At 30.0% G+C, this 12,955-nt stretch overlaps 1 protein-coding gene across 1 annotated transcript; it reads right to left on the bottom strand.

Moving 5' to 3' along the window:
• Window positions 1–295: 295 nt before the first annotated feature.
• Window positions 296–5,826, bottom strand: LOC141460279 (protein Hook homolog 3-like). Its single transcript, XM_074140116.1, has 2 exons — window positions 5,074–5,826; window positions 296–2,739 (listed from the first exon to the last, which is right to left on the bottom strand). The coding sequence occupies exons 1-2, from the start codon at window positions 5,659–5,661 to the stop codon at window positions 1,273–1,275; spliced, it is 2,055 nt and encodes a 684-aa protein (XP_073996217.1). The 5' UTR covers window positions 5,662–5,826; the 3' UTR covers window positions 296–1,272.
• Window positions 5,827–12,955: the final 7,129 nt, after the last annotated feature.

Genomic DNA, 12,955 nt, shown 5'->3' with positions numbered 1-12,955 from the left:
AAAATGTTATCTTCAATCAGAAAAAATAGCGACAATATTGTAAGACACATTCAAAAATTCTCATTGACTTGTTGGCAATCTTATTAGAAATCCGTAATTGAAAGGTAATATTTCTGATGTGTATTAAGTTTAGCACTTTTAATTTCTGTTCAAAATAGTAAAATAATTTAACAGTAGACTGTGACTACAGTAGTAGTCTCACACATTCGAGCAGAGATGCATATTTATCTGATGATATTTTATTTTATGAAAGATCTTTTGCCTCACTCCCTGATAAAATAAAAAAATATCTATATTAAAATAAAATCGTTTTAATTTCTTTTTTCGTTTGGTACAAACTTTAGATTATCTGAAATTAAAGCTGTTAACGTAATAAATTAATACTACCTCACACCTCACGCTCTCTTTAAAGGTAAATTTTCAATTATTGATATAGTTTTAAATATATATATTTTTTAGATAAATATAAACATACACCACATTGTTGATAGGGTCATATATTGTTTATTATAACAATATATTGGAATTTATGTATTTGATTAAAACTTTCAGTTCTGTTTAAAGGCAAGAAATATTTCCAACAAATTTAAATCATTTGTTTTAAAGATTTACCTATTATTTCGTTGAAAAATAAGTACAACCTTTGTAAATTAAGATTTTTCTTTTCTACTATTTATATTAAAATAAGAATTCATATAGATAACAATTTTTTTTTTCGTATTAATTAGATAATTTATATACCTATATATTTCAAACTCACACTTTATAAATTACACAACATTTCTGGAGGGTTTATTAGTTTCAATTTACAAAACAAAAAATAATTGCACAAAAAATCAAACAAATATATCACAAAATAAGACTTCCAGTTTAGTCTGTTCTTATGTATCAAACAGTATATTTAAATATAAAAATTTCTATTAAATAAAATATAAAATCGCTATGTATAAAAAATAATTAGGAAAGGACAAACACAACAAATTAGGCCAAAAATAACTTACTTACATACAAAAACTGAGCCCACTACGGAGCACATATTTAAATTAATTAAGCTTAAAAGAAACAAGTGGCAAGACGAGGGACGTTTTTGTTTAAAAAAATATACTTATGTGAAAGCACTTTCAAAATGAGGCACTTGTGTTTTCTTAGTTTTAAATAAGTTCTATCTCTAATTGTGCCCTAAGGAAGATACACATTATTGGTGCCTACGATGTAAGTACAGGAGGATTAATAAATAGATAGGCACGGATATGTCTCTATTCTCAAATAATGCTATTTAGAATTGAAAGCATTATTTACACGTCTGCCTATTGGTTGACGTTGTCTAGCTAAAAATGACTGACCGTGTCCTAAACTTGCCATCCTTTGATCAACTCCTTCACGTTGTTTTTTCTGTCCTAGATCGTGAAATACTGTTGACATCATTTTGGCTTCCAAGTCGATCATTTTCTTAGATTCTTCCAATTCTTTTTCCTTTTCTTTTAAGCTACGTTGGCTTTCTAGTATCTGATTTCTTAACAGACTTGTCTCAGTTATATTGTTTACTTCTAAATTTGGTTCTATAGCTTTGGCCACAATCCTAGCTTTTTCTAAATATTTCTTAACTTTTTCTTCAGATTCTTGTAATTCAAGTTCTTTTTGAGATAATTTCTCGGTCATCAGATTTATTATTTGTTTACATTCGGATAACGCTGATTCCTTTTCTTCTAATTCGGCTGAATGTTTTTGACGTTCTCTAGCCGCTTGTTGTTGTAATTCTATAATTTTAGTACGTGCAACAGAAGCACCATCTTCACCTTTTTCTGTAAATTCACGCAATTCTCCTTCCAGCTGGATGATTCTTTTATTTGCTTCTCTGTTTTCTTTACACATTTTATCAACTTGAGCTGTTGCATCGTCTAACAGATTTTGCACAACAGACAACGAATCTTCTTCTTTTTCTTTTTGAGCTAAACGCAGCATATTGTTTTCATGTTCTAATCTCGCTACTTTCTGCCTCAGCTCTGAATTTGAAATTAGCCCTTCTGATACTGAACTTAAGTCCATACCACCTTCCGCCTCTTTAGCTTGCAATTGGGCACATTTCATCTCTTCGTTTGCTTCTTTCAATGAATCCCTTTCAATCAAAAGCCTCTTTTTCTCCCTTAAAGCTGCACTCAATTTATCTTGAGATGTCTTCAGTTCGTACTGTAACCTGTCAGCTCTCTTTGTCTCTTCAGTCAATTGGTCATGTAGTTCAGCTGTCTGTTTCTTATAAACATCTACCTGTTGTTTCAATGTATTGCACTTCTTTAGCTCCTCTTCTAATTCCATGTTTTGCTGAATATATGCGAGATTTTTAGTTTCTAATAATTTCAATTCTCTCTTTACATCACCAGCTTCCTCAAGTTTTTTCTTATAAGATTGCAATGTTGCTTCATATTTTACAACTTTATCAGCTGTTTCACGTAACACATCTAATTCATCTTTTAACTGTCTAGCATCTAGCGCTGCTCTCTGTAAGTCTTCAAGTTTTGTTTGAAGATCTAACATTTCTCTTTCTTGATGTTCTAACTTCAAACGATAATCATCTCTAGAAGTTTCTAACTTGAACATTTCATCTTTTAACATCTCCACTTGCCTACGCAATGGGCCTCCACCAGCTGTTGCCGCAGATGCTTCTAAACGGCACTGAACTTCTTCAAATAATTTCTTCTTTTCCTCAATCAATGCGGCTTTCTCTTCTTGCAACATTGTTACCTAAAAATAACAATAACGCTTAGTAAATAAAAAATGATTTAATAATAGGTCTCAGCACTCATTAATGTTCAGTTCAAAATGTTTGACCAAATTATAAACCGAAAATGTCCTACTAGTTTTACTTGACAACTACTGTACAAGTGGACAATCAGGAAGCATCACCTAATATTTAATTGTATACGCCTTAGCCTAAATTGCAACACGTAGAATCAATTATATACAATAAAAACAACGAAATTTCAACGTATCAAACAAAATTAATCTTTGAAGAAATTTTCTTCAACAATAATGCAATATGAATGCAATTCAAAGTCAGAGAGAGAAAAAAATTATCGTTTGCAACACAAGTAATAAGGTACTGTAAAATTATTACGATAGCCAAGGGTTTTTAAGAATAATTTGTGCAGGAGATATGTTTAAAATCATTGCTATAATTGGTTTTAAAGCTTCGACGCTGTTAATCTCATACTTCTTTCACTTCACGGTTGGAAAAAAAGTTCTGAACCTGAGTAATCAATTTTTAATATATAATTTATGATTCGGCATCATATTGTACTATGCTTTCTTCATTATTCAAATGAAACATGCGAAAAAAAATGTATAAGAAAATATTTACAAAAAGATACAAATTAAATTACACTATCAATCGTTACTGCAAGTAAACTAAAATTAACTTACTCTCAGAAACTTAAACGTTAAATCAAATTAAGGTTCATTCATCCATATTCATTGATCACTTTTCAATTTCAATGATCAATTAACTAAAGGGAAAGTCTGATACTAGTAATTCATAAAGAACTCTTAAAACAAAAACAATATTTTACCTTAATGAGTACTGAATAATTTTTTGAAATATTTAATAAATCAATACTTTCAACTGTCTTCTTGCTGGTATAAGTCAATTAAATCATAAATGATGCAAAGAAATACATAAGAAACAAATAACACTAATGAATTATAAGAGAAAAAAAAATGCGTTACAAAAAAAAAAGAAAAGTAACTTACAATAATTTTGGTCTATTCAATTAATAACATGGGAAAAAACTGATTAATAAACAAATATTTCAGCACAAATGTCAAGGTAGGCAATTAGGTCACTAAAAAAAAATGTAATACCACATGATTATGAGTTAATAATTGGCAAATTTAGCAAATCTTATTGATTATTTTCTTTAACTATTGGTTAATTATAGTAAAAGAGAATGTAACAATTTTCGTGTCACCAACAAGGAAAATCATACTGGGAAAAATCAAATCATTGGTCTACCATTAAAAAAAAAGTTGACTTAATTAAAATCAAATGCACAAATATATTGTTTCTTAACATTTTAAGAAACTTCTTTCTTTTTTTTTTAGACAATATTAGAACTGATCTCAAAAACATATTAATAATACAGTGAATAAATGTGGATAAAAAGAAAAAGTAATTTATACAAAACTTACTATTTCAATGTACTGCATTCCAACATATTTCAGGAACTTCATAATTTTCAAACACTATAATGTGTGAGCGAATAAAAATGACTGATGAACATTCTTTTTTGTTCACAAGGCCAAGGGAAATGGTATTGAGAAACATGTACATTTCATATCATGTAAGAGAGTTATAAATGAAATGTTACCAAGGAAAAAAGAAATTATGACACACTCTCGTGAAGAATTCTACTTGCAATACTTATTTATTTGGACCATGACAATTAATTATTTATAAGAGTGCAAATGTTTTATTTATTAATATAGCGGACAATTAAAAATAATGCCATGCAAATATCCTTTTTCAATTTTGTTTTTGCACTATAAATAAAAAGAAGTAGTAAAAATATGCAAAAAGCAAATGAATGAATCCTTAACTTCCCAATTCAAGTGGGAAATATCAGATTTCGCACTTATTCGAATATTTTGAAACTCTTTTGCTTAATTAGATGAAAAATGTGGTAGTTAATGATGAATTGAGTTCGTTGATGAGAAATTTATACCATCAATATTTTTATCATTCACGAAGCAAAATCAAACATACTAAATGGGTAAACATTTTGAAGCGGATAATAATACAATGAATTGTTTTTGTCAAGGAAAAATGTAAGTAACACAATTGGATATTCTTTGACGAAACTGAAAGAATATAATACCATATATTCATTAAAAGCAACTTAACTGCATTAGACTGTATTTATTACTCCTAAAAAAATAAAATATTGTCCAAAATAAGAAATATTACAATGGAAACATAAAATTTCTGAAATCAATAAATAAAAAATTCTAACTTGAGGATGGAGTTATATGCCATCTAATATTTCCTAAATAAGAAAAACCTATGTGAACCTAGTAACCCACCTGCAGGTCAAGTTCATGACATTTCTGTTGGGCTTGTTCCTTGGCAAGATTGGCTGCATTAAGCTGGCTAACTAGCTGTTCAACATGTGGATCTAGTGATAAGCTAGCTGAAAAACTAAGTGCTCCGCCACTGTCAAGTTCTTGGATACATTCCATCATAACTCTTTGTTCAGATTCTTCCATATCCATTATTCTTTTTATATATTCTTGTTTATTGTTACAGTTTACCGCACAACCAAGGATAAGCTGTAACAATCGTCCCAATTCACTAGCATCACCTCTGTCTCCAATTTTCACAACATCAGGCTTCACACTTTCGCTTAATGTCTGTGAAAAACATTCTTGATAATAATCCAAGATCTTTTCTAAAACTTTTTTTAGGTTACTCACTTTTAACCTCCAATTACCACCCGTATCCGTCTTAATCTTGGATAACCAGGATACAGTAAACCACTCTGGAGCCACTTGACACAACACTTGGGCCATAGCTACACCATCAGTTAAATCGTTTATAGTTTTATATTTTCTTTCCACTTCAAACGTTTGAAGCCATTTGAACAAAATATCACACAGCTGCGCCTTATCCATGTTCCTATTTTACAGTATTTCTGCAAAAGCAATGCCTCAATGGAAAAACAACATTATTTGGCTATCAAATTAAAATCAACTGAGTTGTAAACACAAAACAGAAAACAAAGTTAAGCCGTACCATCTTTAGCTGTCAGCTGAAGCTGTAACAATAATATTGCCAATACTTCAACCTATTTACATTGAAAGTTAGAATTTAGAAATTCCTAACTTTTGCGAATAAGTATAAATTGAAACTTATAGTTTCTTGCTATTAAAATTGTTTATTGATAAGAATATTTTTATAAAAGTAATCATTCATAAAATTAATCCAAATTGACCGAGTTACCTGGGTATGTTGGTAGAACTGATTTCATCTGAACTTAGGTATTTTATCTGGTTTGAGTGTTGTCAATTGTAATCTACCAATTTAAGTTTAATTCATTTAGGGGATTTGTATTGGTGGAAGAATCGCAAGATCTCTCTCTCATTTTCCTCTTCACTTAGTCAACAGTAGTAGTTGGATAATGAATCCAATTCAAGAATCAAGACCAATTTTAGAATTGCTCAGAAGACAGTGAATGGTAATTCTCTGTTTAGTACTAAAAAGATGTTTTATTAATTTACTGATACTTACTTTTAAATTTATCAGGTGATTCAGTGAGAGAAGTTTAGAACAAGTTCAAATAAGCTTTTTATAGAGTAAATACAATCAAAGAATCAAGACTATTATGGACTGCCAAGCGAATTCTGGTAAGTCATCTGTAAACATACCCCACATAATAATATTAACGAAGGAAAAGCATCAAAAAGCCTCATTTAATATAATTTACTACCTTTATATATATATTTATAAATATATAATATACCTAAGATAACCAAACCATGTGATGTTTTAAAGGTATGAAAGTTTGCAAACTACCTAAAGTAGTGTCCATTCAGTTTAAGCCATCTCGTAGAAAGTCTCTTTTACTTGTTAATATCGCTTAAACATTTTGGTAACCTGACCTGCTTTGGTCTTTTGAACCCAAATCTTTTTTGCCCCTTGATATGTTGTAGTTCAATAGTAGTGTATTTTTTTTTTTTTTAATTTGACCAATGATCACACTCCTCAGTATATGATGTCATGAAATTAAGCCTTACCCAGTCACCAATTTGTGAAACCTGCGGTGAGTCTAATAAAAATACTTGCAATTAGTAGAGGATTATGTTGCTCTTATGCTAAAAGCTTTATGATATTCGTGAATTTGGTAAGTTAAGCGAATTCCCCGGGTTCTTAAAATGCTCAGAGAGTCTGGATTACCTTGTACCCTGGTTTCCTGCTTTTAATTCCACTAGTATGCGGTAACTTGTTATTTTAGATGGATGTTTTCTAATCTGACGCTCTGGTACCCGTTTTTTAAGTGAGAGGTGGACCGGAGCAATGGGCAGCATTTATCTGCGTTCCTTCTCTTACTGTAGTCATCGGTGAGGTATTGGTTATCTATGTAAGTGACATGAAACCCTCTTCTCAGGGACTCTTTGATTTGTACAAGCATCCTTGGTCTTTCAAGTGTTCGTCTGAATGCCTTCTTCAAAAATATATCGGTACTTATAACGATGCTTACTTGCTTATTCTTTCATTTTTCGCAGGAGAACTATTTTTCTTTACCGTGTTTCTACTATTTTCTAAAGGGTGTTGGAGTGTTTGAGCTGTAGGCAAAGTTGACAAGAGTAATGTTGAACGTTTAAAGTTGCCAATATATCTGCTTAAGTTAAGGAAGAAAGGGATAAACTTATAAGACTGCCAAATATATATCATTACCTCGGATGTATACAACACTAAGTCCATTTTTATCAAAATTTCTTTTTTTTAATGTTTCTGATAAAAAAATATTCTTTTTATTACACTCCCATCTGTTAACGTGCATCTATGTCCCTTATTATCCACCAAAGATTTAAGCAAAATAACTCGTGGGCTTATGAGCAAGAAAAAAACGTGAAAAAATCTTTCATTTGCTCTCCTGCAAAAAATTAAAAATGTGACATGGTGTTGTACCTCCGAGGTACTGATTAGCTTTTCCATTATTGTTCTTAGTCTTAGAATCGGAGTTACAAAAATAGGAATGTTTTCAAAGAGTCAAGGGTCAACGTTTCCGGAGAAAATTTGTTTTCTATCAGAGTTTTTGATGGATCTGATTTTTTTTTTTTTTGCATTGATTTTCCATCTGTTTTCATTAGGACTAGTATTAATTTATTTTTTATTTAAGGTGCGTCAATATCTAAGGAGCTTTTTTCAACCGGCCTCCAGACAGTGTTCTTTCGTTAAAGAACAAAACTGTTCATCACCGGCCAGTGAGCTATAATAACCTCCTAAGAAAAAAAAATCTAAGGGTTAGAAGCCCACGCATCATGAAAAATAACTGTAACATTGAATCAAGATGAATTTTCCACCCAAGGTTATAAAATTGTTAATGGTATAAAATATTCATTCCATTTGCAATAATTTAGTTTTTTAAAAGTGGATTTTCAACTATGACAGTGTCGAATATAAGTTAAGAAACAGACTCAATATTAGTTCAGAAATGAGATCTTCTTAAACCATTTCTAGTGAAGCAAAAAATTAATAAATAAATAGAAACATTTTTTAATTGTTTATATAAAGAAACTAATTAATTAACTTATACTAAGGGGCCTTTATATTATAATATAATATAGGCCTACTATTAATTTAATATAATATAAGGCCTACTATTAATTTGGTCTGAGTAAAATACAGTATCGTGCTGATATATTATCTTTTTTAATTTTTTATAATACAAAATAAAGAATTTAATTAACATTGGGTTGCAGTTCAACATCAAAGAAATATGTTGGGATGCGCAGCAAAAATGTTGAGAAACTCTGTTCCTTATAGAAAATCATGGATAAGAATCGGAAGAATTTTAGCGATATGGAATAATATTCGTGTAAGAAATTTAAATAACTGAAATCTAGAATAGTTGTTTGTGAAGCTTGCCTGAAGCCTGAATCTATGCCTTTGTTATTTGAAAGCAATCTAGTGATTAGAATTTTAGTATATGTATTTATTCTCCCTCTTAGATGACAGGAAAGCATAAATTCTGGTAAAGGTATGCTTACGTCTAATCTAAAACAATTCTACCAAAGAGCTGGTTTAAGTCATATGAAATTTGAATCTACTTTTGCTGCATGAGCCAGATTTACTAAAATATTTTTGATGCTCATATGTTCTACGACAATTTAGAACCACTAAATTTGGTTATAATGTAAACGTGAACCTGGTTATTTGGTTGTTTTTAAGATATTAGTAAATTATCGGTGCTAATCACTTACTAACTCATCCAAATGTACAATTTAGTTAATGTCATAGAATGAGGCGCCAGTGTAATCGATTGGTGATTTTGGATTCGCTTCCCATTCTTGGCTTTAATTTTTATTTTAAGAATTAAATTGAAAAAGGTAATGTGTCTGCCTCAGTCTATGCCACTTGGTTCGGACGCAAAGCACAAGAAATGTATATAAAAGGAAATAAGAGAAAAGTAGTACGTTATCACACGTGTAAAAACATATTCAGCTCAAGCTACAATACGAGTGTATTACTCTCAGTGATTTCGTCGGACATATAATCTCTTCTTTTTGTGATTCACAAAAAAAAAAGGCATGTATAACTATATATAATATTATCTAGAATTGTGGAGCTAATCATGCGCTTAAGCTACATAAGTAGAAGTGTTGTCCAAACAATTATCAAATTATTTCTTACCTAATGTACAAGTAAATGAACAAAGGTTAGTTATAAATTAGGATTAGAATATAATTTTTATTTTCAAAAGGTAACAATATTTTATAAGTATTATAATATTTCAAATTGTATCTCAAAACATATTGAAACTTAATCTCGGATAATTTAAGATGTGCAAGCAATTTAGATTTCACTATCATATTCTGCACATAATTTAACGATGAACTGAATGAAATCATATTTCTTTTTAATCAATTTGCAATATTATATATTAGAAATTTGTACGCTAGATCTTTTAATTTATTTATCGAATTTTGGTTTTATTTGCATATTAACCATTAGTTATTTTGGAGGGCTAGAAGAAACAGTGTTATCGTTATTCATGGCTGCTATCGGCTTCTAATTGCCTTCAATTTTCAATATTTTGTGGTAAATAAACAAGCCCAAATGTAAATATCCCATATATATATCTTGGTGAATAAATTTTATCTATCTTCCTCCCTATTATCATTTACGAGGTAACGAAATCTTACACGCTGCAAACAGTGTTACATATTTCTTCGATGAAAAAAATAGACAGTCCAGTATTTACAATGAGAGTGGTGATTGTGTACTAATTTGTTTGAAAACATATTTCAAATCAATGGAAATACCATGGAGTTTCTTATATCATCACATTTTAAACCTTCTAATTAATTCTTAAATACATCTCAGCATATTTGGTTTCATTGTGCCTAAAAAGACTTTCAGCATTTTCGGCCTTGTTCATTTGCTATCAGTTTCTTTAGACACTTTCTCTTTTTCTGTATCGATGTGTTTAAAGAGTAAACGATTGATGTTTTCTTATTTTCGCTAATTAATCTTCCTTTCTGCAATCACACCTTTGACTGTTTAGTGTTAACTGTTTTTACCTTGGCTTATTTGCATAATAACTATATTTTTTCGTATTCTCGTACAAAATATTTTTTTTGGTGAATAAATAACCAAAAAATCAACATAAATTGATTGAGACTTCAAAACATGCAAGTGTAATAAAAGTAAGATGTATTAGCTTTTATTTACATTTGTATTGCCTATAAAAAAATAAAAACTGCAGAATATTTTGTATTCACTATTCAGAAGTTAAAATTAACTTTGCAAAGCATTTTTTTACTTACAGTGCCCATTTTTGGATTTATTATTATTCTCAGTGTCAGCATTAATTAAAAGTGAAAATATGGTATAATGTGTTCCAAATAATATAAAAATTAAAATATGTTCTTATTCTATTGCGTTATCAATAAAAACGATTTTAATAAAATTAATTTCAGATCATAAAAGCTGAAGAAAAAACTTTCATACATCATCAGAGATTGATTAATTAGTTTGGTGTAATGAATTGGACTTCATCTATGTTTCCGTCGAAAATTAAATTTGCTGAATGGCCTTCATTCCGGAGCAGGACTGATTATGCTGACCCTAAAGCTTATAGTACTATCAGCAGCCTTACCTTGTTTATGTTAGAGAGGCTAGAGAAGATTGTTTACCAGTTTCTATAATAGAGGATTGTGATTTAGCATGCACATAAGTAAGGTAAGTCGACAGAAGCAGAATTGCATAATCTTGTTTGAGAATAGAACCGGTATGTTGGGAAAACGCGTTGAGGTGTTTCTTCGACGCAGAAAGAGCATTTGATTACGTTTTGTTAGAAATATAAATATAAACATTTATACAATTAGAGATTTTATTTATAAATAAGTTAATTATATTGTATTATTTTTTAGTCTGAACATTTTTTGTTCAACTTTTTACTGATTCAGGGTTGCCTAAATTCCTGGATAATCAAATCTTTTTCATCATAGGCACAGTTTAGTATTTCTAGTCGGTTTTTAGTGATTTTTTTCCCTAAGCGAAACCAGATTTATTCAATTGGATTCACATCTGTTGAATGGGTAATTAAGTCACTTTTGGGCAATTATTAAGCAATCAATCCTTTACAAGCAATGACCTTATAGGCTTTGGATAGTTTTCTTGTCGTAAAATTTGAAATTCTCAGTGTTCACATTTCTTTCAAACAGCTTCAAATTGTACTTCAAAATATCTTCCATAGTCTTTGTTATCCATTACCCTTTCTATAAAAAAAGTCTAATTCCTACAACAACTCCATCCACACAAGAAATGACAACAGTTGAAGCTATTATTTTTTGTCAGATTTTGAAATAGACTTTCTCCGTACATTTCACTTTCTATGAATTATTTTAAATTTCGCTTTGTCGAAGGATATTACTTCTTATTATTACATCGTTAAGCAAATATTCTGTCCAATTTCAAGTCAAGGAACTAGATTTCATTAACGTTAATCTGTAAGTTCTTTGTTACCTCTGATATTTGGCTACTGTCTTGTAACAATAAAGTTTAATTAATTTTATTTAAATATTTACTTCATTTTCCAAGAAACATTTAGTGTATAACTCTGTTCGTTACGAAATAGGATTATGTAGTTTTTAAAAGGTCAATCAAATTCGAGATATACATTGTTAAACCGTTATGATAACTCTTATTGTGCATGGTTTTTTGAATGCTTGCCTGGGTGCAAAAATTCATGTTACATTAGTGTACAAATTGTTGTTCATTCTTTTTGGTGACTGATTCCTTGTTTCAATAGGATGAAAAAATAATTGCAGAGTCCATGAAAATACAAGACAGAAGACACACCAACCCTTTAATGTAAAAATATTAGTTTGTAAACTAGCCCTGAAGATGACCTAGTCCCTAGGTTGAAAGCTCAGCAGAATAAATGTATCACGACTGAAATGGCAATTATTTTTTCATCCTATTAGTGTACAAACTTTTCGGATATATTTATTTCAAATCCCATCGATGCATGTATTGGGTTGTTCGGAAAGTAATTTCTTTTCTTCTTTTTTTTTTATGAAAATGAAACACGATTTTCTTATAGTGAATAAATATTTTATTGAATTATATATTGTCCATTCTGGCCCAATACTTTTTGCCATCTTTCTGGTACTCTCATAAAAGTTTTTTTTTTTTTTTGCAGGCAAAAGCTGATCCAGGTAATATGATATCCTCATTTAAAGTAAAGGTTTTACCGTCTAAAAAATCTGGTAGAGACCGGAAAAAATAATAATCAAAAGGTGCCAATATGGAGAATCTGGAGAATATGGTAGGTGTGGCAGTATATTCCATTCAAGCTGTAAAAGTTTTTGGCGAGTAAACAAACTTATATGAGGTCTCGCATTATCTTGGTGGAACACTACACCTTTTCAGTTGTTTAATTCTGGTCTTTCTGTTTAAATGAATCATTCAATTTGTCCACCAGATGATGACAGTACACTTCAGGATTGATCGTTGGGTTTTCTGGTAGAAACTCAAAAAAAAAAAAGATTCCTTTGAAATGCCACAAACAGATAATTTGAATAGATTTCATTAATTAACAGAGGATTATTTATCCTTGGAGATTATAGACATCGAATCAATATTTATTTTCAATCTTTTGTTTCAACAATGCCCATTCCTACCCCTAGAATTTTTAATAATTACAGTTTGGATATAGATGTAGATTAATGCATGTAA

This window comes from Rhodnius prolixus, unplaced genomic scaffold (genome assembly GCF_049639745.1).
Source record: "Rhodnius prolixus isolate KJV_2025 unplaced genomic scaffold, Rpr scaffold_6, whole genome shotgun sequence".
NCBI classification, from domain to species: domain Eukaryota; kingdom Metazoa; phylum Arthropoda; class Insecta; order Hemiptera; family Reduviidae; genus Rhodnius; species Rhodnius prolixus.
Note: the sequence above shows the minus strand (reverse complement) of the source record. Positions and strands in the feature narration are given on the sequence as shown.

Excerpts from the sequence above, each read along its gene's own strand:
- LOC141460279 (XM_074140116.1), bottom strand. The coding sequence starts at position 5,661 with ATGGATAAGGCGCAGCTGTGTGATATTTTGTTCAAATGGCTTCAAACG. Across the intron at positions 2,740-5,073 it reads GTCATGAACTTGACCTGCAG|GTAACAATGTTGCAAGAAGA; the intron begins GTGGGTTACTAG and ends TGTTATTTTTAG.